General features: G+C 38.1%; 1 protein-coding gene across 6 annotated transcripts in view; it reads right to left on the bottom strand.

The window, feature by feature from the left end:
* The window catches only part of DENND1A (DENN domain containing 1A), a 189,734-nt gene that overhangs the window by 19,119 nt on the left and 144,533 nt on the right, over positions 1 to 26,082 (bottom strand). For all 6 annotated transcript variants that reach the window (XM_057408991.1, XM_057408993.1, XM_057408995.1 and 3 more), the window contains exons 14-19: positions 22,329 to 22,430; positions 21,694 to 21,781; positions 21,080 to 21,120; positions 19,305 to 19,376; positions 18,154 to 18,210; positions 13,324 to 13,455 (exon numbers count right to left, since the gene is read on the bottom strand). In XM_057408991.1, coding sequence (XP_057264974.1) covers positions 13,324 to 13,455; positions 18,154 to 18,210; positions 19,305 to 19,376; positions 21,080 to 21,120; positions 21,694 to 21,781; positions 22,329 to 22,430 — 492 coding nt within the window. The remainder of the gene's footprint in view (positions 1 to 13,323; positions 13,456 to 18,153; positions 18,211 to 19,304; positions 19,377 to 21,079; positions 21,121 to 21,693; positions 21,782 to 22,328; positions 22,431 to 26,082) is intronic.

Below are 26,082 nucleotides of genomic sequence, written 5' to 3'. Positions count from 1 at the left end.
GAGCTATTCCAATCCAGTTGCTTTTGACTGAGTCAGCAGCATGACTCTCCTCACACAGATGGCATCTCAAGGTATACACTGTTAGACAAGGAATCCACTGGCGATTAATGAGATTCTAAATAAAACCATCCTACAGTACAGCTTTGATATTGAGAATGAGATCACAGTTAGCGTCCTCTCTGTGGCAGCTTCTGTACACATACTGGCACTTCCAGAGAGCAGTGGAGTCCTCACTGAGGAGGACATGGGAATGTCTTTGAACGCCGATTACTGCATCGCTGCTGCCCTAGCCCATGGTGCCTTCCACAGATAGAACCTGTCAGCCATACAGAGAACAGGAGCTGGCAGTGGGAGTCAGCTTCTTCAGACAGAAAAAGAGAGCTTATGCAGATTACTGTAGTTCTTTCCAAAAACTATTCTAGATTCATACCTTAGCAGTTCTCAGCTTCTTACCATCATAGCCTTTATTCTAGATTGACATTTTTTCTCAACTACCCTTACACTGTGTAATTGTACAAGTCCAGCCTAGCCTTTTTCACACCATTTTCATTCTCGCAGCTTTTCAGACTTCTCTTTCAAATTTCCCATTAAATTATATTTTTGCATCCTTTGGTTCATTTCTCCTTACTTGTGTTGTCACTGAAGGAGTGCCAGACTGCACACATGTACTTGGCTCAGCTTTCTGGGGTGGGGGAGGAAAAAAAAAAACAACCCACAACCAAAAAAGGACACTTGGGATGGAGAGCCAAGGCCAGAATTATTCCATGTGATAGCTTCCCTCTATATTTTCCAAGAAAGCAGCTATGAAAACAAAGAGAACAAAGAGAGACATGGCAGGGTGGCTAGCTGAGATGGTTGCCATTAGCTGTTTCTCTTCTGCACCTTGTACTAATCAGGTCAGTCACAGGAGCTGAGTTAGGCTGCTGTGTATCTTCCCATCATATCTGCTCAGGCTGAGAGCACAATCTTGAAATATACCTAACTTGTTATGCACCACAGCATACTTATTGCCTATTATTCTTCAGAAGCAGAATGAAACAGCTGAAAAACCCTGAAATCTGCACTTTTCTGGTTACTTTAGAGGGCTTCACTTACTACCTAACAGACTAGGCAAAGTATCTGATGAAGAACGAAACCAAGATACAATTATTATTCATTTATTCTTTTCAATTCTTTTATGCCTCCTGCATATGTATTTCCCCTTGTTACTTTTTCTCTTATACTTACCTAGAAATTGTGAACATTTCTACATTAGAAAACTCTCAAGCAGGTTATTTAGGTGGGAAATTCAAGTATTTTCCTAAAGCCATGGCTAGCAGTGTCTTCCTTGATTTGGGAATCAGCCAAACCACACACAGCACTAATATTTCACTCCCATTAGTCCTAAGTGACCAACAATTACAAGTCGGACCTTAAAACATCATGGTGTTGGGCCAGAACTCAAAACTTTATGCACTTTTTCTTCCCTTTTGATCTCTGAAAGGTAAGCATAAGCCCATGTTGCTTCCAATATTTTCTCAGTTCAAGAGGGTAAAAACTCTTCCCTTTAATATGAGCTGTGATTCTCATTTCATTACTCAACTCTAGGACCAAGGAATACTGAAGACAGACTTTGTCAAAGTTTATGATATATGCATATACACTTACTGAGGTTACCTCAAGCTTCCATTTTATTTGGGCCTTATGAAGTGACATAGGAGATTAAAAACAAAGAAAATAATCTTTACTTGATTATTTGCAATTCAGACTATTTCTTAACACAATCTAAACCTATAAGCACAGCTGTGATGTCAAACCTGCAGTCATTTCTTCCCAGCATTCTTCTCCTTTTTACTAAGCTTTCTGCTGCTATCACCATTGATTCATCTTGCTGCTCTTCTAAACTTACTTTTTTCATTGACAGAACTCTCCCCTTCCCTTACTGAAGTTATCACATGACAAATCAATGCCACACAGACTGACATCTTGAATTCCAGGTAGAATTCAGTCCAGGCACAATTTACTGATAAATCCATACCTTTGAAGAGTCATAATCTAAACTCCTTATGGAGCTACCTTAAGAAAAAAAAATCATCATTCAAATTCATGACCTTGCTACAAGATTTGCCAGCAAAAGAAAGGATGGATAGCTGCTATCTCACTGACATCTGCTGCACCAGCATCTTGAGAAGCTTTCCTCAAACAGCAGCTAAAATTCCACACCTATCTACTGAAAATTTTATTATTTCTCCTCCAGAACAGCCGGCAAGTGACAAGATACCAGACACAAGAAATACTCGGTGAGAAAGTCCATCAGGCATTTCTGATCAGACAGAGGCAGTTTTCTCTGGGTGATGGTTACAGGCAGACCTACTCAGCAACAATGAACTACTCCTTTGCAGGAGCTGATGCATTCGTATCCTTTATCCTGGCACTGGATTATTTTTTCCAGCTGAGATACAAATATCACATATGATTAAATTAAGCCTTCACATTTGAGGAAAAAAATGATTCTGCATGCTTCCACAATAAAAACACATCTAAAATGCAGATTTAGGAAGAGATTAAAAGTGTAGGAACTTCTACATCTCTTGAACTTCTAAACAGTCATTCTGTTAACTCTCAGAGCTGTGTCCTCAGTACTTGTAACAACACAGTCACATTCAACACTCAGATTTATATTTATCTTATTCACCAAAGTGCTATGAGAAATAAAGTTAGAGTTGCACCACATACTACATTTCTGAACCCTAAAGAGATATGAATAGAATGGTAAGACAAAACTATACATTCACAGCAGCGTGTTCTCTCTATTAAATACAGATAGGGAAATAGCATGGCTTAAAACAGTGTTCTGAAGCATTGAAAGGAATAGGCAAAGGGCAGTGAGGAGTAACTGACGTGGAGGTGCACCAGGAGATAACAGTTATCTGCCCTTTACCAGAGCTTCATTTTTAATGTTGATGTTAATGTGTCACAAGAGTGGGATAAGCAAGTATATTCGAACTATATGAAGACCATATTTACTGGAAAAGCCACTGATTTGAAGTTAATTTGTTAATGCAGCAAAACACATTGTTTCTAAAAGGTCAGTAGGGGAAGTTGTGTTGGAATATCAACTTAATTACCTGTGCTGTAAGGATGAATGGGTACAAAACACCACATGGCTACATTGCTAAAAGCTGTTAAATTGCTATTCTAGGTGTGTTTCTAAATGTATATACTATAGGTTTTTCTATGAAGAGGAGAAATGTCTAAATTAGCACTTTCTCACCAATAGCTGTTTACCAACATACCTTTTAATCTAGGTATTTTCTTAATTGTCTGTTCTAAATACTTTTGAAGGTACAAGACAGAAAATCTGCAGAAAGCCAATTTTATCACTGCAGATCTGGCACTGTTTTACTAATTATCAGACAAGTGATTTTAAGCAATGAGAGGTTGGGGGAAGAAAACTCTTACTTTCATGTTTACAATGAAAAAATACTTTAATTTAAAAATTATAGAACTCACATCTCAAAGCAGCTATTATATATGCAAGCAACTTTAACAACACAGCTAGTTAGGGGTTTTATACTAAAGAAGACATTATGAAAAGATAACTTTTAGCCTGCAAGGTAACAGCTTGCGAGCAGAATATTATCTCAAACTAATTGTGGATGTCTGTTGAGATATTTTTGAAGTGGCATTCAAAACAGAGTCTTTATGAGTAAATCAGAGGTGCTATTTCGTGTGCAGCAACAAGTACAACTAGAAGAAATGCACAAGGAAACACAACTAGATGAAAAGCGGTTTGTCAGTACATATAGAAACAAGCGTTTTCATTTTCAATTAGTAGCAAGGGGTGTTGCTAATAATTTCCAAAGCAAAGCTTTTCTACATGAATATCTTATTTCCTTCAGAAACTCAGGTCTGATTTAAAAATTGCTAGCATGTTTCAGACATTCAGACACAGGAGAGATGCACTGTCCTGAATGTACCCATGCTCAAACACCTCATGCTGCAAAAGATCTGAAGTGCTGACTTTGGGAGAATATGCTGGACCTCAACTGAACACTCAATAAAAAAACAGGGGAGAAAATAACAACACTGAAAAATGCATGGTACCTACAAAGATTCAGTACAGAAAGCAGATGGAATCTATGAGGCAGCTGTTTTATTATCCATCCACATAATAGCACGCACACTACTCTTTACATACTCCCATATGTACAGCTCACAAACTGGGATGACAAGAACAGTGCATGCTTTACAGTATATATTTTTAATTTACACGCTGAAATACTTCAACAGAAATCTGCTGGGTGCTGTGATAAAAATAATCTCCATGTTTTAAGGGATGCCTTATTTTTCAAGCCATATTCATAGATTGGGAAGGTAGAATGAATCTGGCAAAAATGTAGCAATGCCTATAGCTGTGCCAAGAATTTATGAAAGGAGCAGAAATTGCCACAATTAAACACTGATTAGTTTAATGAGAAAAAACAAGAACTCTTTCCTTACCTTTCTAGTCAGGAATCTTCCATTACGTAATGGAGAAGTAGACAGTAAGAGAAGGAAATGAAAGCTTAGTGCCTATAAACCCGTTTTCCATAATACTGAGTAAGAACCTTTATTTCAGGCATCTGAGTCATATCTAGTGTCATGGGATACTGCCAAAGATGCACTGGTCCATCCCAAAGCCACTGAGAGGAAACTCACTCTTTACTAAAGGGGAAGAAAGGGGTTTTCTGCATGTCTACTTTTGCCAATTCTTTCTCCTGGCTGAGACAAACTCTGTCCATTCTCATTAAGGGTAAAATTACCTTTTCATGGTGCATCTAGACACAGAGCACTGAGAACTCCTCCTCATTTGGCAGCGCTGATAATGCCCATCTATTAATCTCAATACTGTGCAAACAAACTGAGAATAGCTAACTTTTGAAAATACTAGGTATTATAACGTACAACATACCACAGTTTGCTTTACACCTAGGACTTACATGATGCTAACACGATATAGATTTCTGCTGGAACCAAGAATGAAAGCAGGAGCATGACATCAGGATCACATAGATCTTGTCAAGTTAAAATGTCCCACCAGGATGAGGCAAATAGGCCTCTTAGCTACAACTTATAATCTGCTTGTTATGTATTATAAACAGGGACAGCAAATCCTAAAACCATAGGTAACCCTACTGTGTATTATTATTGTTTATAACTGATGCTATTCTAAAAACACAGGGCTTAAATAATAAATCCCTTGGCTGTAGAAATAAATGGTATTTTATTTCTTTTGTCTGCAATTACAGAAAAAAGGAAGGACTTTGAGAATTAAATGGATATATTTTTCTATGTGTACAGTAAGTGTTGAGCAGACCAACAGATTCAGGCCATGCCCCAAAGCAGCATGATGTTGATGGGAGGAATATTATGTAGCAGCGGTTAACTTGTAATGGTATCTATGGTTTATCTGTGGACCTGTCAAGACTTCCGATTACTTCTGAGTTCCAGTGACAGGAAAGTTCACACACTACAAAAAAGGTGTACAAAACCCCAAAAAGATGATATTAATACAATCTGAGATTGTGACCACTTAGTTCTTTTATCTCACTTTTTATCTGCTGTGCAACTGAAAATAAATCCTGACATCCTCCCATCTATATGTGCATTCAGGTCTTCTAAAACACCGTAAAAAAACCTATTAAACTGATATTATTCAACACTTTCCAGTTTGAAGACTCCTGACATTTTACAAAGGAGACAACTGTCAACAGCCTCTTATTTACCTGGCACAGATCCCAGCTGCCTGTAGACCACAGTTTGAAAACCACTGTTAAGCTCTATGTAATAGGCGTCTCTTCCCACAGGAAACAGATGCCTATAGAACACCAAATACTGAATTCAATCTAGAGTCATTCTAGTTCAAAAAGCCTCACACATTTTGTTTCCTTTTTGTTTATACATAGTGAAGTCTTAGATGACAAAGAATCATACTGAGGACAGCTAAATATACAAGCCAGGAGGAGGCTAGCACTCCTTAATCCAGTTTCTGACTGGTCTGTTCTGTTTCTGTAGTGTTTTGACACACTTGTCCCTTGCTGAGCCTTCCTTTTGCAGGCTGCTTCCACCAGCAGTGCTGTCTGGGGAAGGGGGTAATTTGCAATGACTCACAAGCTTCAACTCATATACCATTTTTTGTTCTGAGAAGGTATCAGAGAAAAACCAAGACATTCTACTTACAGAATAGACTTCCAAGTGAGTTTGAGATCCTTGCTTCTACATAGAACCCCACAGCCCATTTTACCTGCTCTCCTTGTCCTTCAGGAAAACCACTGGTGACTTAGTATCATTTTTTGTTATTTCTTTGACATTTTGTCACATCCTTTACACCTCACCTTCCACACCAGATTTTTTCCTGGATCCTGCAGTAACAGCAGAATCCTGCATTGACAATGCCCATGCCTTAACTGTAGCGGATAACTCTGTGAACACACAGGTATGTTCACAGTACTAAGGCATGTCTAACACCCAGAAAATAACATATCCTGTGGACTCTACATTGCTTAGCCTGAAAGCAGCATAACTTTCATGTGTACAGAAGGAGAATAAATCACAACTGTCTGTTACTTTTCTGCATGATGAAAGGACCATGAAAGAAAGCTCCCTTAACTCACTGGACCATGTCCCCTTTTGGGATTACTAGCCAAACACCAAGGAGGTTTTGTTCAGAATTGTTCAGAGAGATAAACGAGGGAAGGGTTTGAGAGAGAATCTCATTGAGATGATGCTCCAATTTCCAAAGAACTTCTACCAAAATGAGGTGTATTTTGCAGTGGCTTGTTTTCATTCTGTTTCTCAACATACATGGATGAAGAGACATGTAAAAATCCCAGACCCCAGGAATATATTTATCCCCATGTGTTAAAGTCTATCCATCTACTATCTCAGCAGAGTTTAAAATCACAGCTAATAGGTTAACAACTGTTTTTCTTCTGCTTCAGATGAAGAATATCAGAAAGCTGGGGGAATATTCGGCTTCCCAATTTGTACTGACTGCTCACTGCTACCTGCAATGTCTGTTTGACAGGACTGACATTTTGTACCGCTGTGAGATGGGAAAACGTGTGACATTTTTATTCATGGTGGCGTACGCCCTTGTAATGATCAGCCCTGGTCGATGTGCTTACTGCAGCAGCCCCGAGCCCTCGGAGAACAAACAAGAACCGAAGGTGCCAGCAGTTTGGCTGCCTTATTAAACATCACCAGGATTCTAACGAAGAGCAACTGCTGGAAAATCTCACTGTCAAATCCTCAAGGACATTGTCAACATGGAACTAACTACATATATTTTTCATTTAAAATACTGGAAAATCCAGTAATGCAATACTAAATTTACAGAAAAAAGCCGTGCTATTTTGTGTGTGTTTTCTTTTTTAAACTGGTCCTTTTGTCAGCCTTGCGTTGGCCTTTCTGTTGGCCCAATACTAGAAATCTAATCAAGATCCTGCAACAAATGGTTTAAGATGTTGGCAAATGGGTATATCCGTTATGCTTTAAGAGCTATTTTCCTCTAGCATGCAGAATACTTGTACAGGGGTGGAAAAAAAAGATGGTCTCTCATTTAAAGAGTTCTATAAACAGCAATGACTCTTTCACTCAGCTTCATCATTCACTGAAGAAGTCTACAAAATTAGGGGATACTCCTCTACACAAACACACAAAAGTACATGGCTTCTCTGTCTGTAGCAGGGCACTCCACAACAGTTTTACTAGGTAATAATCAGTCCACCTCAGAAAGGCAAATCCCAAAAATGCCTGGCCGAACTAGCAATCACAGTGGGGTTAGCAGTTAGAAGAATCATATGTTTCACTTACTCTCTCCCTTTAATCCTCTAGTTTAATCCAGGGGCCCAGAGGTCAATTCAGGCAGTTCTGGCGTAACTGCACGTATCAACTTTGTAAGTAATACATAAGAAGCTTCTGGATGCTGATCTACATTGATAGACCAAGTAAGTCACCCATAAGACACTCTGAGCTTTTCTCAAGTTGTCAATCTAGGTGATTTGGTTAGCCTTGCATGTACTGATGTATTTATTTCATATGTATGTATTATTTATAAAGCACAATTCTTTTTCCACATGCCAGCAGTGATGGACCAAGAGACAAGATATGGGTTCCTCAACATAACAGGACTAATAAGGAAATTCTGCAGACATGTTACAGCTGCTGCTGCTTGTCACAGAGCCCTAGGAGGTTGGCTCAGACACAGTATTTCCTTCATATGTCCAAGTGTTATGGCATCTGACTCACATGTACCCAGGGCAGTATATTTATTCTGAACATCCCTGTTTAAGAAGTGCTTGAAATGCCAAGACAGTTGGAAAACACTAAAAGCAACAGCCCAGGATGGGCTTTTTTTGTGGATGAATACATCTGTTGGATGCAGGATTGAAGCTACATAATCTTATGGCAAAGCATGAATTTCTACATAGCATGAGCTACATGCATACTACATTGCTGTAGTCACTGCAGAAGACAACAGTTGTCCTGTTGCTCATTAGAAAACACTGCAAGTGAGTGCATGAGAGGCAGTAACCTTTGGGGCTGCTCTGCAGGTAGTGTGCATCTTACTAAAGAGAGCGTCAGGTCTCACTTGTCAAATATTTACACGCATGACAAGAGTGCAAGCCTTTTTAGTTAGCTAACTCCTGTCCCACGGATTGCCATTTCCACAAATCCTGCACACCACAAAGCAGAATTCCAATCAAATGAATTATTGACATTGGTTTTATTCCCTTGACTAAGAACACAGTCCCCTAAGAATCTGATGGGATATCTGAGTAGTCTCAAATAGGCACTAGATGCACAAGTGTTTTCGGGCCAATACATTTGCCTTTCTTGCAAGGTGACTTTTACTAAGCAACAGTGAATTTCTTTCTGAAAGGAAAAGAAAGGAGTGAGAAGCAATGAGGGCAGAAAATATGCTTTCTGAAGACAAAATAATTTTAAAGAACTAGGCTTATATTTTTGCTAAATCCATAAAGAATCAAATGGAGACCGGGAGGGAACTCCACATGGCTCAGCAGAAAGGAACAGGGAGACCATACTGCTCATCAGTGGGGATGAGTGGAATGGAAGCTCATTTTCTTAATGAAGGATCTCTACTGTCAGAACAGTTCAGAGTGGCAAGAACAGGAGGCTGGCTTTGCAACCAGAGCATACAGTTGCAGGAATACTAGAAAATGAACTTGTTTTCCCCTTTCCCCTTTGGTTTCTACCTCAGTGCCGCACAATGCCTGCTGTGATCCAGGGGAATCTGCTATTGTTCCAATGCACCTGGGTGTGAAGGGAGTCACAGGGTCTGGCAAAGGAGCCTTCCTCCCTTCCTTGCTTCATCTCTTTTACCCTGGAGATAATCCCTCCCTGCTGCCTCTGGCCTCAGTGATCCCGTTTTGCATTTCTGGAATGTAGCTGCCTGTTTTTCTCCCCATCTTTCCCCTGACCTCTTAATGCCATTTAATCTTCTTGAAGAAGAAACCTGCCCTACAAAGCAGAGCTGTTTGTTCTGCACGTCTAAGTGCAGATCATGAATGGGAAAAACAAGTATGTTCATTTACAGCAAATCATCAAACCAGCAAATAAGATGGCAATTTCCATGTTATGTCCTGTAAAGTTGAACAGCAGTAAGAATCAGCTAAGAGAATTTGGACAAGTCTTTTCAGTGTCAGATAAGCTGCTGTAGTATATATCTTTCATTTATTTCATAGTTGTTTACATTAGCCCCCTAATTGTTCAAGAATGGAATATGATTTCAACTCTTAGGTAAAGACATACTTGGAAGAGTCTTGTATTTTCTTAAGCTTTCCATTTTGGTACATAAATGGAATAAAATATTCCATTTTCTGGTAAATAAAGCAAGACACAGAAACATAAACACACCTAAGCTGACAAAAGACATTCTAATTATAATAGAAACAATTAAAGTGCTGAACAGAAGTGCCAGTATAACATACGCCTAATGAAATGATAGCCTTTCCAAACAAATGATGTTTCCGGCAGCTTATCATTTGTTGTTTTAATTGTACTAGATGAGTTGTGCTAAGGGAAAAGAATGTTCCCAGGTATAGCTTTGTCCTTTCAGACTCTGGGCTCAGCCCCCCTTGTGCCTACACCTCTTCTCAACAACTCATGGGATGCCTCGGCATTGGCAGTGATCCTGTATGAGCCAGAAGGCTCTTGTAGAGGCAGTCAGTGCTTCCAAGGAATAGCATGAAGGTTTAGTTAGGGGCAGAGAGGTGGGAAGGTTTGTGGATAGAAGCACAAGCTTCATTAGGAGAAAGACGTGTTTAAAACAGGCATATTTTTGGAAAATACAGTGCTCCTTTTACACCACAAGAAGGTTTTAAGACAAAAAGCTGGAAGCAAGCAATGATAACACTTTTGCAAAGGATGCTTTCTATGGCATGGCATCTTTTATAATTAACCTTACTTTTACCCAAAACAGAGTACTATTTAGCACTACTTACTATTCATTTGAATCCTTTTCTTGGCTTGACAACTGTTCCTTCTTCTCCCTACACATTAAACCTTGGTCGCCTGTATTGCTCTTGCTACTTGTTGAGTACAGTTGTATTGCCTCAGAGCCCATGATGACAGTTCCCTATATTTGACTGATCTGAGGGTCAATATTAAAGGTACACTCCAAGCAAACCAAAAAGCACACAAAGTCAAACTGGAGAAAAAGCTGTGGTCACACTTTCCCTTCAGTTTTGTTTAAATCTTTATTGCATTGCCATAGGCTGTCAGGCTAAATCCTTCTTTGCACCATTCAAGGAGAGATTTCCCACAATGTCCTAGTCATGCAGAAACCACAGTTAAAACAATTCAGTAATAAACAATCCATCCTCTCAAACAATGCCTGATAACCACTGGCCATGATGAGCTACACCACTGCAAAACCTCACACAGCCAGGTAATTGCTGCTAAATCTCTGAGAGCAATCAGCTGAGGTGCTGTGCATTCAAAGACATTGCAAGAGATTTTCCTGGTATTTTTTGTAGCCTAACAACTGCAGCTACACAACTGTATTTGGAAAAGCTAGAAACTACCTCACTATAGGGTGAGAGATAATGAGTTAAAATTAAAGGTTGCTGCTGGCTTGCTAGCCCATCCCCCTTTAGCTAATCTGTCATGTAATGAAGAGAAGCACCTAGCATAGGACAGCTAGCTGCCGGCTCACTTACAGCGAGCTGATTAAGAATGTTCAACCAACAGCAGACTGCAGACCTTTCCAACGAAAATAAATAGACTGTATGCAAATGTGTTTGTCACTTTGACAGCATGTCTCAATTAAAGCATCTCGCTGCTGTTGGTAGGCTCTCTCACTGCAGTGCTATGGACGAGGCTTACTGCATTACTGATACACAGGGCTTGACCCTAATCCGCATGCATGCATTTTAAAAAAGTCTGCCTTTGCCATATACACTGGCATAATACTACCAGACGTAGAAAGCAAGTGACAATGAGAAAAAAGCCTCTTTCATCCTCTTCAGTTTATAAGAGCTGTGAATGCACAAACAGCCCTTATTTCAGAGTTCTTGTGGCTTTTTAATTGTTCCCACCTACTGTATTCTAGACAGAGTTAAAAGTGACACTAAAATCTCTCCCTTTAATCACTAGTTAGAAGCTATCTCCCATTTAAAGAGTAAATGTTGCTGCTTTTTTTCTCCCCAAAGCCTTAATTTATATTTCATAAACCTGAACATCTTTTCCTTTTGAATGAAAGTATATTTCATTTTCTTTTTGGAGTTGGGCTAGCAGGAAAAAAAAAGCAGCCCTGTGAAAGGACAAAGGCTGTAAGTGGGAGAGCCCTACAGTTGCTAAGTTAGATCATTTTTTGGAAACCAACATTTGTAATGTAATGACAGTAATAAGCGTTTAGCAAGTGAGCCCTTCACCATAGCCAGTGGCTCAGGAAAGCTGATGTGTGTTTCTTTTGACACAGAGAAAGTGATCATTAAAAAATTTGAAAGTGACCGCTAAAAAAAGCTCATGAATTTAAACCTGCACTTTCCACTCCATTATGTATTTCATTCATCCACCAAAACATCTGAACCACCCATACTGCATAAAAACCTAAAGAAAAAAAACACAATGTAGATTATAATATTATCTGGATTTCTGACTGCTTTAAAAGAAACGGAAGGTTTTCCTGCTAGATGGCTACATTTCTCCAGTAGCCCCAATTCTTCTAAAGTGTATTGGCACTGACAGTAAGTGAAAAATAAATCACTCCTGCAAACACTTAGTTGGAAGAGAATCGGTTTAAATAAATTAAAAAAAAAAAGTCTCCAAGAACTTAAATTTCAGTGGTGAAAGTTCTGCAAGAAAAAAAGCTAATTCTAAAATGATTCAGACAACATTGCTCTGAACGACTCTATCTCGTGTAGCCCTGTCCAATACCTGAACAGTCAATGCAGCTATACCAACTTTATTAAGAGACACTTAGCTAAAGAGCTGGTTTACTTTACATCTTAAAATTCCCAATATTTCACATTTGTTTTCAAGTTACACTATGTTTCCTTTGAAGAAATCAGATATTCACTCCTGTTTTCTGATCATTATACTGCAAAAAATAGATCCGGAGAAAGAAGAGAGAACTGTGAACACAAATAATGTTATTTTTTGAGTCAGGCTGCACTTTACAGGAGAACACTGGCAAACTGATAATAAATACTGTACGTTTTTCCATGAAAATCACAGCAACTACAAGGTTTTCTAAATAACTAGCTCTTAAAAAAGCCACATGACCAAACTCACTCTTTTGCAGACTTATCAAAAGAAATCCTATAAGAGTAACTAATGTGCATAGCTCAGTTGTCAATACTGAAATACAGAGAATAAGCTATTAATTGATTTTTCCATCTTAGTTCATAGCATTTAATTTTCAGAGAATGTTAAAATGTTTTAATAGTTGGATGTTCTATATTGACACTAATGATCTGGCTAGATAACAGGGAACATTTTAAATCGTATTTCCTCAGTCCTGAGGGCTATTGCACTTTGCATGCTATAAGAACAGCAAAATAGTTTACAAAATTGCTATAATAATTATGCTTCCTTCCCCCATTCATTTAGAATTTATTTTCCTCAAAATCATCATATGAACAAAAAGAATCAGTAAACCCCTGAAAATTCAGGTTTTAGAACCCCATTTAAACAGATACATCAGAAACAAACCTGTAACAAGGCAATTCAGTTACAAAGAAGAGTTAAACACTAGTCATATTCATTATTGTGACTTTTCTCTGAACTGTTTTCCCTGAGTGACACAATATAAAGACACCTAACACTAAGACATACCTGACCAAAATGTACTGTGATTGGCCTTCGGTCTTCTCTTAATTTAGGGTCCTTCTTCTCAACCAGTGGTGAAGGTGCTGTTCTTGGTAGGGACTCGTCTGGTGTCACAGAACACCCATTCTCAGCAATGTCCTGCATGGTAGGAGAAGGTGAATAGCATGGCCAGGAACATTCTTGATTAAGGGTAAGTGGAACAAAGGAGACACTAGAGGATAACGCTGACTAACAATTTTGATGTTAGGGGAAAAGAACACCAAAGTACAAAAAAAGAAAACATCATTAGAATAAAACATTTTGTTGTACTTTGTCAATCAGAGCTTGTACACAATCACTCTCTGCTCCTAATAGCAATGTTGCACACAGATACATTCAATAAAATGTCTGACTTAAACATGCGAAAGCCAGAAAATACATAAGGAGAAAAAAAAAACCCACAGCTTAAAATTTCTGTTCTAGGAACAAATTCAACTGGAATTCAGGGACAGGGCTATTCTTTTTGTAAACCTAAATGAAAACAGTCATTCTCTTTACGTACTTCATGAACTATATGCAGCAGAACAATTACTTTTAGAAGTGGTAAGGAGGTGAAACTCACAACTTAGCTTTGCATTTTATCTTTGAGTCTGTGTATACTGAATATGCCTTCATGAGATTGTATAAAACAAACTGCTGCCTAGCAGAATGCTTTTTTGTTTTGCTTTTGACATTAGTCCTTATCTTCAGAAGTGACCCACCAACCCAGGCTGGAAGACTTAGCAAGTGGAGGTATGGTATATGTAACATGGGTTTTGAAAAAGACAAAGGCATGCAGACATAAGGAATCAGAAGAAAAAGAGTTTGAAAGTCAGTTGAGAAATAGTCTGTAACGCAGTGGGCCCCAAACCTTACATCTCTTTGCAACAATGTCAAGGAAATAATGCTGGGTAAATATAGAGAGAAACCTGCACACACTGTAGCTCTGCAAGACTGACCTAAGGTTGGCTGCTGACATTGCCATGGCTTTGATTCACTGACCTTTGACATGCCCCCTCGAGCTTCCGCCTTGCGAAGGTACAATAATGAGACATGTAAGCTGATGGCCAATTAGAAATGGTTCTTTTGGACACAGACTGACCTAATGTGTTTAGGTCAAATGAAACAAAAAGCTAGATGGACTTTCTAAGGGGCTTTGTCTGCTCCACAGAGAAGCCGGGAGACCTTTTTAGATCCAGCTGGCAGAGCAGTGGTTCACCAACATGGGCATGAGGATCGTGGGGAAATTAACAACTTGGTCAAACTAGAGAGAAAAACTTTTTCCTCCCCCCATCCTCCAGCTGAACAAGGCTACCTTGTCTTTAAAAAATACAACAAAGGGCACTGGATTAGCAACAAAGAGCCCCAAACCAACTCAATGACAAGAAAGGTAAGCTTCTGTCAAACTCATACTTTAGCTCCAAAACAACAACATGCTACCAAGGGATCTGGTCAGTTTTGGAATCACAGAACCTATGGCAGCAACCTACACTGTTCTACATTAAATAACAACTTGATGTACTCATCTCTATACAAGCATAGACATATTAAACGGGCACCAAGCTTCAGATGTTCTATGCATATGCTCTAAGGGTGTCCAGCACATTCAAAGCCACCTGACCTGCACTGAATAGTGGAGGTTCCCAGAACATCAGAGCTTTCAGAGTTCCACTTGAGACTGTGGCTCCAACCAAGGCAACACACAGCTGGGAACCACGATACATAATTACCTCAATGTATAAACAGTGCTTCCCCTAACAACTGTTTGTTCAGGTGAAATCTTCACTACCTTTTGAAGGAAGAACTTCAGAGATTGAATGATATGTAAAGTTTACCCCGTAAACTGAGCAAGGTTTTATTCTGTTTAAATAAGGATTAGTAATCTTTCTAGGTACCTTTTGTAATGCACTACAAATATTGTCTATTAGAAGAGCAAATAGCACATTCCAGAGTGTCTAGGAGGATTCTCCAGGTTATTTTACAAACCTTGAAATGAGTTGTTTCTAGTTGTACTGATAATGAGTACTGACAGTAGCTCATTGATAACAGACATTAACTGAAGCCACACAGGGCTCTAAGTAAAATATTGTTGAATATATTAATGCCAAGTGCCCAATCATTTATATAAATTGTCTTTTCCAGAAGCTTTCGGTAAGTTACATTCTCCTTACTGAAAGTTGAGGACGGTACCATTCATATTCCTCCTTCTCCCTAATTCTATGTAGTTAAGCTTCAAAAGAGCCAATAACAGAGTGAGCAACTTGACCACCATGGTCTATTTGTGAAATGGAAAGAGCAGCCTTTAAAAAAAAAAAAAAAAAAGGGGAAGAAGCAGCAAAAATAAAAAAAAGAAGAAAGAAAAAGAAAAGGTACTGTATCAGATACAAAATAAAGCTGCCATGCTGTATCTATTAACAATTATTTGCTATCACTCATAAGAATCCTCTGAAAACTATTTCTGTTGCTTTGAAATACTGTACCACAAATGAACAAGGGATGGAAATAGAGCCCCATTCAATCTCTACTATCATATTAAAGAAGGACCTTACACACACCACAGTGACCTCTCAACAGGTCAATCCTGCATTTCTCATTTGCAATTCAAACCCAACACTGGAGCAGACCAAGGGCAAAATGGGCTCTTGATTATATTTAAGAGGTCACCATTGCTATGCAGAGTTGTAGGAAGCAGACCTCTAGCTTTATTGCATTTTTAAATTCTATCTTGTACAGAAGCTGCTCATATTTGGCAGGAAAACTGGAAAAGGGATGTTTATATTTGACTTTTCTTTACTAGTGGCCTGCATACTTTTTGTATTAATAATGGAAAATAGTATGTTAAAATGCATTGGATAGTAAGTTCAGTTTAAAAATAACCTTAGGTTATCCTTAGAAGATGAAAGAGTAGCATCCCAAATTTAGCAAAAATTAAGGATTTAATGATGCCAGAATTTTAAACTGTTAACACTTGCACACAATAGTAAGTAAATGCATGAAAAATACAATGTTCTCAACATGAAAATTGGTGAGGATGCACTAAAAGAACTGTCAACAGAGCAGCACAGACATTTAGATTAAAAATGAGGGTGGCCAAAGCAATTTTTGCTATTTTTATCACTTCAAACAGAGCAATACCTCATTTTAGAGTTTTCTTCCTGCCTTGTGTTCAAAATGGAGAAGACGATGGGTAAAAAAGAACAGACTTAATGAAGAAAGGAGAGGTAGAGCAATGTGTCAACTGCTCTGAGAAATCTTTAAGCTGTTGTGAAAGCACAGGCTGTACAATCATGTTTAACCACCTTACTTACAGAAAGGCCACATAAGAAGGAAGGTGAAACAAAATTGGGCCATTTCTTTGTAAATGTTAGGTGTGTTTTTTAAAGACTGCTTGCTGCTTGAAGGACTAGGAAGACAACCATCATAAGAAAAGAATGCAAAGAATGAATGAGGCATTTCTCAGCCTTTCATACAAATGTCAGGGAATAGCACACAATTATATTAGCATTTAAAACACAGGAAAACAATCTGGTCATTTTATGCAGCTCCAACTGCTTCAGAAATGCACATGAGAAGGCCAAACATTTTATTATTCATGAAGGTTATATCCAGAAGTGGTATGTATGGAATTACAGAAAAAATTCCATGTACATGAAAACTGCTTCATGTTTCTAGTATTTTCATACTATACCTAAGTGGTCATACAAAAGCTGTAATAACATAAAATAGCATTAAAAGCATCTGAAGCAACTTTATCCTCCTGAAAAACATTTAGCAATCTGCTGCAGTATCTGAGAGCGAGCAGCCTTTGGATTGTACACGCAGTTTGATAAGCCGGTAACCTGCCTGCACAACAATCCCTGTGTATTAACACTTTATTGACATATGCAGGTAGATTTCTGTTTGTGTCACAGGAATACATTTGCAGTGATGTCTTAAGACAGTGGTCTAGGAATTTAGAGAAGAAATTTACTGAGATGTCACAGATTAAAAACCACCAAACAACCCAAAACTATTTGTGACAAATTGAAGAAAGATTTCTGAGTAAGAACTCCAGTTCTAGGAGAAAGTTAGCTACCCTGTTTTTCCAAAAAGACTAATAGCTCTGCTTCAAAGAATAAACAGAATACCTGAAATAAACCCAAGGTAGAGTTAACCATCCATTCATAAGGTATGTATCGATATGACCATACTTTTGGCTTAAAACGAGCAATTAGTATTGCATAACACATTGTTCAAACACAATTCAGCATTCTTGGAATCGTGCTGTTTACAAACAAAGACAGATTGGGAAAACAACAAACAGCCTGAGTATTTTTTCTGTAATAATTCAAATGTGAAATGAACACCAGCTCTAATTCCTTTATGCCTAAACTTTGCAATAGACCTTCAAGAAACATATCAACCCTTTTCCCAAGGACATACACTTTTTTTCCTAACCAATTACTGTAGTAATAACAACAATTTGCCATTTGCAAAAAGTTCACTGCCACTGCCATAAGAAAGCTCTCCCAGTTCACACAGAGTCTGCTTCCACAATGCCCCAGCACGAAGGACACGAGAGGGACCATTCCAAACAGAACACCCAATTTTCTGGCTTTCGTGGGTTTGAGTCAGAGCCTTAATGTGTCTGAAGACAATTTTTTTGTGTGTGTCTGTGAATATTTATAACAGTGTGAAAAATCCAGGACAGCTGGTAATGCATTTTGAAGTGTGCTAACAACACCGTATCAAACAGCTTCCCATTGATCACATAATGCTTTTTGTGGCTAAGTATTTCATACATGGTGCTTATACATTTTGAGTAAGAACTTCAAGTACCTTTTGCTTCAAGCGGTTTTTCACTTCTTTTATTCCCATTTTTGCATGATCTTTTGCCTGCATGAAAAATTAATTTAAGTTAAAATCCCCTTCTATTTCTAGCAGTGACTAAGCAGTGATTTCAGTGCATCAGGATTCACCTTCTCTAGTTACTAAAAATGGCAAGGAAGAAATTGTAACAGGATACTGAAAACACATTAAAACAAATAGAAAGCTAAAAAAATCCCAAGCAAACAAACCCGCTATTTCTCTCTTCTCCTCCCTCATTGCAAAAATTCAGTTTTCTCTGTTTTGGTGCCACACACATCTTTTAGCTTTTTGCATTCCACAGCTTTGGTCTTCCTCCCTCAGTAGTTATCTTTGCTGTAAGTTAACAATCAACAAGAATGGTAAGGCTGCAAACTTGCTCCTTGCAGGACACTAGATGCCAGTTCCATATAGTAGAGCTAATCTCATCCTACTCATCTCTCTCAGGCTGGAGAAAGGCAGCAGAAAAACAAAGTTCAAACAGTTCCCTCAATGCTTTTTGTGGCATTATTTCCTAAAACTGACCTTACACTGATCCTCACTTGTTTCTGTTGGTTTATCTTGCACAGTGGAACTGGCAGCCATGCGTGATAACCCAGTACTGTACTAGCTGTTTGTTAACAAAACTGGAAACATTTTCATTTAAAGAATAACTCACTAAGTTGGGGTCTAAATAAGCACGTATAAGAAATCTCTAGGGAAAATTAGTTGACATTTAGAAAAGATGGAAACAATTTGGAAAATGAGAGGATTCCCTTATTTCGATGAAACTGCAAGCAGAGAAACCTGAGGTAACAATGATTTCCAACAGAGTAATGATGAGATGGTAGAGTGGCTCAGTAAAGCATATAGGCATTATTTCTCAGAAATAGTTCTATGTAATAGAATTTATCATCTATACTTTCAAAGGAAATCACAAGTTCCCCTTCTCCTTTGCATTTCAATTATGTTTGAATTTCAAAATGACTTTTCCATCGAAAATTGAGATTTAAATGAATGTGTATTTTAAGTCATTTTGTGAGTCTAATAAGAATGAATGTAAGTCTTGAGTTGCATTTGAAAGGTTAAAAGAGAATCATAATTAGACTCTTAATCTCAGTAGTAAGCCAGTACTTGATACTTACAAACTTATAGACAGTCTTCATGGCAGGGTTGGCTTTGGTCTTCACTGTATTTAAAATGGCTCCACTTCCTTTCTATAATTATAGTAACAATAGAACAAATTTTATCAAAGCTCTTTAAAAGCAAACAGCAATCTAAACGCCACCATTCTTAAAATAACAAAGCATTAACTATGCTTGTTAGCAGAGCTAAGTTAAAATGGTAAATTCAAAGAAACAGAACATAAGTAAATCATATTAAATATTTTCTGGTTTTCCAGAGGAACCCCAATACAGCAGTTTTCACTGGAAAAACATCAGTGTCTCCTAATACCAAGAGCCCTTATCTGACAGGTCATCTCACAAAACCATGTCCTGTGACTGCTTCCCTCAGCCTCAAGGGTGTCCTGTACATTACATTAAAATCCAAACAAGTTTAAGACAGAAGTATCCTAACAAATACTCCATGTGAATTTTCCACTTCAGGGAAGCCTGTATCTTCAATCTGAAGAAGCAAGACCTTTCTTTTTATTTTCCTTTTCAGGATCCCACAATACTATTTATCAAAAGCATCTTAGTAGTTGATAAAGGGATAAATTGAGGGAAAATGAAATCTAACTACAGTCATAAACATTAATTCCAAAAAAGCTGAATTGCATGTGGTGAACATAATAGAAGTCACAAGACAGCAACATGTCAGGCAGAATAATATGTTAGCCTGGTTGGTGTTTTAAACATCTTTCACACACTGCTGAGCATTGCTGTACAGTCCCTTACCTGGCAAATACAGGAGATGGGCAAAATCAAAGGATTAAAACCTTAAATAACTTTTTATTTTCTTATTTCAATGCAAAACTGCATTTGCAGAGATCAGATACAATCAGATGCAGTTTTAAGATTTGCTACTTCTGTTCCTACATGACAATCTTCACAAAAAAGATAAACTGTTGAATTTAATTACATAGTTTTATATTCACTCTCAGCCATTCCCTTTCTTAATTTTTAAGTTACTTGTCATCTATATTTATATACACCTATGTATAAATTTAACTATCTGACTATGAGATAGGCTTTTTAAAGTTACTATTACAAAATACGTTTCATTAGAAATTACCAAGATAACATTGAGCTTAGCATTCTGTGTAAGGAGCACAACTCCATTTGTAAGCAGAGCAGTAGGCAAATGGAATGCTGCAAAACTCAATTCTGTCAGAAAAAAGTTCAATCTTCCTTATTGACTCTTACCCAAAGCAAGAAATATTTTGCTTTCCAATATATTACATTTTATGCATCAAAAGAGACTTTCAAAATCAGCTCTAACAAGATATTATTCTCCATAAGTATCTAGATTTTTAATTTATAAAACTGGAGCACTAAACTAAAGAGATACAACCCCCCTCCCAAACAGGGCTGACCCTGTTCAGCACTTCGCACCATTTTACAATGAGCTTTGTGGTGTGGCAATGTTCCCTTTTTTTCCTGTTCTGTTACAGGAAAAGGGATATACACATTATTTTCTAAAATGACAAGAACCTATTTCCGGATGTCTCTAAGACATTAGGAATTCTTAAGATTTAAATCTTTTTTCTATTATGATTTTTTTTTAAGTGTATTTTTTCTTCTGCTCTGCATCTGAAGAGGGCATTGGCTTTTCACAGCTAAACTCAAACTGGTAAAAGCTGAACACTGAAGGATACAACACAGTCCTGTGCATGAGGCCTGAGGTTAACAGCCACCCAGAACTGTACAGTGGTCCAGTAAGAATTAGAATGCCTGTTGGAAGAAGACTGGGTTCTTACCCTTACTGTAGAGAGCCACTGGTGATATAATTTGTCACTACCTAGAAAGAATCACAAAATTAAACAAACTATAACTCTCTACCAAATAGAAACAAGCCAGACATGTTAGCACTTAGTGGTTCTAGGAGCATAAACAGTACAGAAACAGACAACCAACCATCCTTTTCTTTTCAGGGAAACACAACAAGTAATTGAGGAGATACCTACAACTTTTCTTTTACTTGCTAAGAGGCATTTCTGGTTTAGCTGGGTTGTCCTTCAGACATTTGAGAACACTGACTGTTTTGTTTTTAAGACTGCTAAAAGAAATGTGAGGTACTTCTGGGTAAAGCCAAAGTTTTTCAGTATCCTCCACTGCAAGAACTCTTCTAGTTGTATTTAGCCAAGTGGGAAAGCTGAGGTTTTCTAAGACTGACCAGACTTCATTCAAACTACAATACATTACTCAAAGTTCTCATCAGAGGAAAGAACAAAAATTTAGGACACTTTAAACTATAGGGATTATTGCAGCCTCTATTATTTAGGTGACCACTATGACCCATTACATCACAATGGCCCACAAACAATAAGTCAAGAACAAGTCTGAAATTACTTTCAAATACTGAATTTCTTACCTGCATATTCCCCCATATTTATCTCTTCTTCAAAAACATCACTGAAGCCCTCACCAGAGTTAAGAAGATCCAGACGGCCATCAATGAACTACACCAGTGTTAAAAGAGAGTATACATAAATCAACCACCCCATCCTTTACCTTTCCAGAAAGACTTTATTCTGCATTTGCTAGAATAAAATCAATGTTCTTACTGGGAAGAGAGTCTACATCGAATGAAAATACAACCTGAACTGGCAAAATGTTTACCACTGCAAAATGCTGCTTCACTTAAAAAACAGCACTCATGTCTTTGCCTACGCATGTATGTTTTCAGCTTCCCTGAAGCAGTAATGTCATGTTTAACAGGAATGCACTTTCTGTACAAAGTTTACAGCAGATATATTTGGTCTAGGTATGCTCAGATCAAAACTGAGAATAGAGACCTTTAGGGGAAAACCTACACACCTCTTAAAATACAGAAAGGCTCATCACCTGAATCTGAGAAAAGGCAGCAAGCAGGAATTAAGGTGCTACAACTATATGAGTTTTCCTCATTATGCGGCTGACAGATCAAGGACTACAGGAACAACCCCACAAAAAAACAGTTGTATTGTGAAAGAATCTGCTTCTACATTAGAGCAATTAAGCTGGTACCTGCTTAAAGAGCTGGAGCTGAATGGCATTCTGAAGGAACTGCCTCATGACAGCAGAACGATGGGACACAAACGTTTCTTCACAAAAAGTGATGGGTTCACCCTGTAGAGTTCAGAGCATTGAAACAGAAAAAGATTTCTCTGAATCCATTTGAATCCAGTCCCCTTTTTATCTACTACCCTTCCAAAATAAGTAGATTAATAGACTTTACAAATCATCCAGTAAATTGTAGTTTATTTTCCAGGTTTCAACCATGTGACGGAGAAACAGGTTGAAAAACAGCAAATTGCGTATCAAGATAAAACACATTTCGCTTTATGCACATTTTGCGATACTGGTGAAGGAACTTTCATCATTCAAAAAGATAATTTTACTTAATGTCCCCAAAATATGACACACAGTCCTCTTAATTTTTTATACTGTGCTTCTCTGCCTCAGTAGACCCAACCAGGTAACCTGCAGAAACAAGTCAGGAATGTCTGCTCTGTTCTCTCCCCAGCTCAGATTAGACTTTCTTGAATGAGGGAAATATCCCTTTTTCACAATCTTGTTGGCAAAAGACAGAAATTGTTTTGCAGCTCTACTTTTATCTTATTTTAATGAGTTATGTTAATGCTGAAGTCTGCTGTGCATCTGCCATAAGGGCACAAATTTCCCCCACACTTAAATCTACAAATACTCTATGTAGCAAGCATATATATTTACTGAATTAAAATCAAGAAAGTAACAAAGAATGATAAAATCATACTGATGCATAATTAATATAGAGGCTTTTTCATACTCGTATTAAAATACATTTGGGCTCTTCATCTGTTGAGTGTTCAAAATCAACATTAGACAGCAAAAAACCTTCAAGCACCCCCTTTAAAATGGTGGTTTCATTCCGGTTTTGGGAAGCTTTTCATGTTAGCGATCTAAGCACAGGATGGAGCATTTTCAAAGGGGGAAGAAGTCACTCTTCCTGTCACCTTTTCCTTGGCCCAATGAAATACCATGGATTTGGAAAACAAAGCAGGTTTCTTATGCAGCAACTACAGTTTCAGGATAATTAGTTTTAAGGATAATAACACGCTCTCTGATTTACTCGAGCAGGTATTTACAGAGTAAAACAAAATCCCAACAACCTTTCAAGATCTTTCCAGGCAAAAAGCTTAAGTGAGTAAAAGCTTTTTGGTTTTTTTTCTTCCCCTGCGGCTTTGGTTTCATTGTGGGAGAATGAATCACAAGTCAATGTTTCAAAGTGAACAGAGGAAAAAGGTTTAGTGAAATGGGTCTGGCTGGCATAAGCTTGGTAAGCAAGACACTGGTGACAGTCTCCATGACACAGTGACCACTGCCAGGACAAAGGTTCTGTCCCAAAAGTCAAGGCATGCCTGAAAGGTTTTAATGCGTTTAAAAGACTAACAGCTCACTCACTCATGTTAGTAAGTATCAGAAAGGGACAGAACTTCTGCATGACATGGAAGTGTCAAAACTTCAATAAGCAAGAGATAACTTGGCAAATGAAAGTCTCTTTCAGGTACCAGGAAGGATAAGTCAGGACACTACATAGCACTAACATTAGGGAGGGAAAATCTTAGGAGATTGCAAATGTACCTGTGACTACAGAAACTAGTGACAGACACTTCCAAAGCAGGGCCTGGGCAACAGTACCACAAACAGCAGCATGTAACATCTACTTGACCATTATGAAAAAGGCTTTCTCAGTAGTTTCAGCTACTACAACATAACAGATGAAAAATATTTGTCTGACATAGACACAATCTAGAGTGTGAAACAAGTAAGGAGGAATACATGAAGACAAGTGTAGGTAAGTCCATGATCAGAGAAGTTCACCAAGGGCAGGTTTAGCTTTCATTTAATCCTCACTTACAAACCCCCAAAATTTCTCCCATGGCCAAAGAGCATGAACCTGGTGGAAAGAATTACACCCTGCCCAGCAGAAGCTTCCTCTACTCCACTGAACATCCAGCACAATGACACCAGCTTCTCCTCTTACCACCAAGCTATGTACCATTCCTACAAACACACACACTACAGCGGGGGGAACCAGTGTTATTGCAGTGTTAACACACTTCCTTCCCCAAAGTACTAATGATTGAGTTTGTTCATTAGGGTGATTAGACCTTTTGACTTCTTAAAAGACAATTCAGGCTCAACTGCTGCTAGATGATAGGAAAAACTTTAATCACCAAGGTCAAGCGTGAGCTTTTCAGCTTGGAATGCATTAGCACCTTCCATCCTCCCTGACCTCCAAGAGGGTGAACACAGTGTTGCTCACCCCCATCCACAGCTTCATTACAAAAAGATAAGCTGGACAATAAGACCATTTTCTTGACAGACTTAGTTAACTGTAAACTATAAAGCTGATCAGCTCTGCTTTTACTGACAGATGACATTATGCACAAGGGGACATGCTAAGAACTGCAGATATTTTGTGAAATGAATGGTCTTGCTCACATGTATAACAATCATAATAACTTGTCCTGATAAACCCATCAAATCCTAAACTTGTGGTTTCCAACAATTAGATTTTAGGCCTTGATTCATCAATACTTTAAATACCCACTATTCCCCTCTCCAACTATAAATGTATAATAGAGACTAAGATACGGCATAGCAAATGCTCTGAATATGTGCACAATATGACTCTGAGGAATCTGATTTGATCTGTAATATCAGATAATTCACATATATTTCAAGATTGGATGACAAAATTATTTCTTAAGTACAAACATCTGCACATTTCAAAGATGTTTAATCTGCAATCTTAACACAGAGAAGTAACCTCAAAATATAAAACTAAGATTTAAGATTCCCAGTGCACGGAAAACATAGGTACCTTTTTTATGCCTTTGTAAATTTCCCTTTATATGAATATTTTATATTCATATGGCATAAATGAAGCTCATCAGGACAGTGCTGCTATCTCACAACCCCTGAAAACGCTGAAAAGTTTCAGCCACACCTGATCTGTTGCCAGCCCTATTTTTAATTAGAATTCTGTTACATTCTAAATTAGTATTTAAAACTGCTTAAGGCAGCAAGTGAAAAACAAAACGAGTCTGGGACTTAACGTCAAACTGTTCTGAAATTGCATGAAAACTGCTGTTTTATTTTAAGAAGCCATAATGCAAAGTGAAAGGTAGGTCTGATTTTGATCAGCTATGGTGGAAAAAAAAAAATAAATCACCAAGATCCCCCATCTTTCAAGGAAACCACTTTTCCTCAGAAACAAGATCTTTCTTTCGGAAGAGGGCACAGGACCTTGTTCAGACAATCTGTGTCAGAAGCATCATATCTGAATTACCCGACTTGCCAAACTCACAGATAGGCCAGGCCATGGCAGTAACTTTCACAGTGACTATAAAGGACCAAAGATATGCAGGACATAAGACAGCACAGATTAGAGAGGGACTTGAAGGAAGGGAAAGAGCCAAACAGAAATGATACTTCTGGAAAGACACACAGGTGTCCATGTAACTCATGGAAGCCTGTCTATTCCCACTTCTGTAAGAGATGGGATACCAAAGCGTGCATCTGGGTAATGGAATTTTAAAGCCAAGCTGCGACTGCTGGAGAAAACATTAAGACAATAGAGGCAGGGTTAGAGTTAGGTCAACAGTGAGAGTCTCTTGAACAAGCAAAGATTTCACAAAACTTGATCCTAAAAGTAAAAAAAAACCAACAGACACCCCCCCCCCCCCCAAAACACCAACAAAACTCCCCAACTACTTAAACCTGAAGACTTTTG

This window comes from Pezoporus wallicus, unplaced genomic scaffold, assembly GCF_028554395.1.
Source record: "Pezoporus wallicus isolate ANWC-B61680 ecotype Strahan unplaced genomic scaffold, APGP_CSIRO_Pwel_v1 contig_8341, whole genome shotgun sequence".
In the NCBI taxonomy this organism is placed as follows: Eukaryota; Metazoa; Chordata; class Aves; order Psittaciformes; family Psittacidae; genus Pezoporus; species Pezoporus wallicus.
The sequence above is the reverse complement of the archived record's forward strand: the minus strand, read 5'-3'. Positions and strand labels throughout refer to the sequence as shown.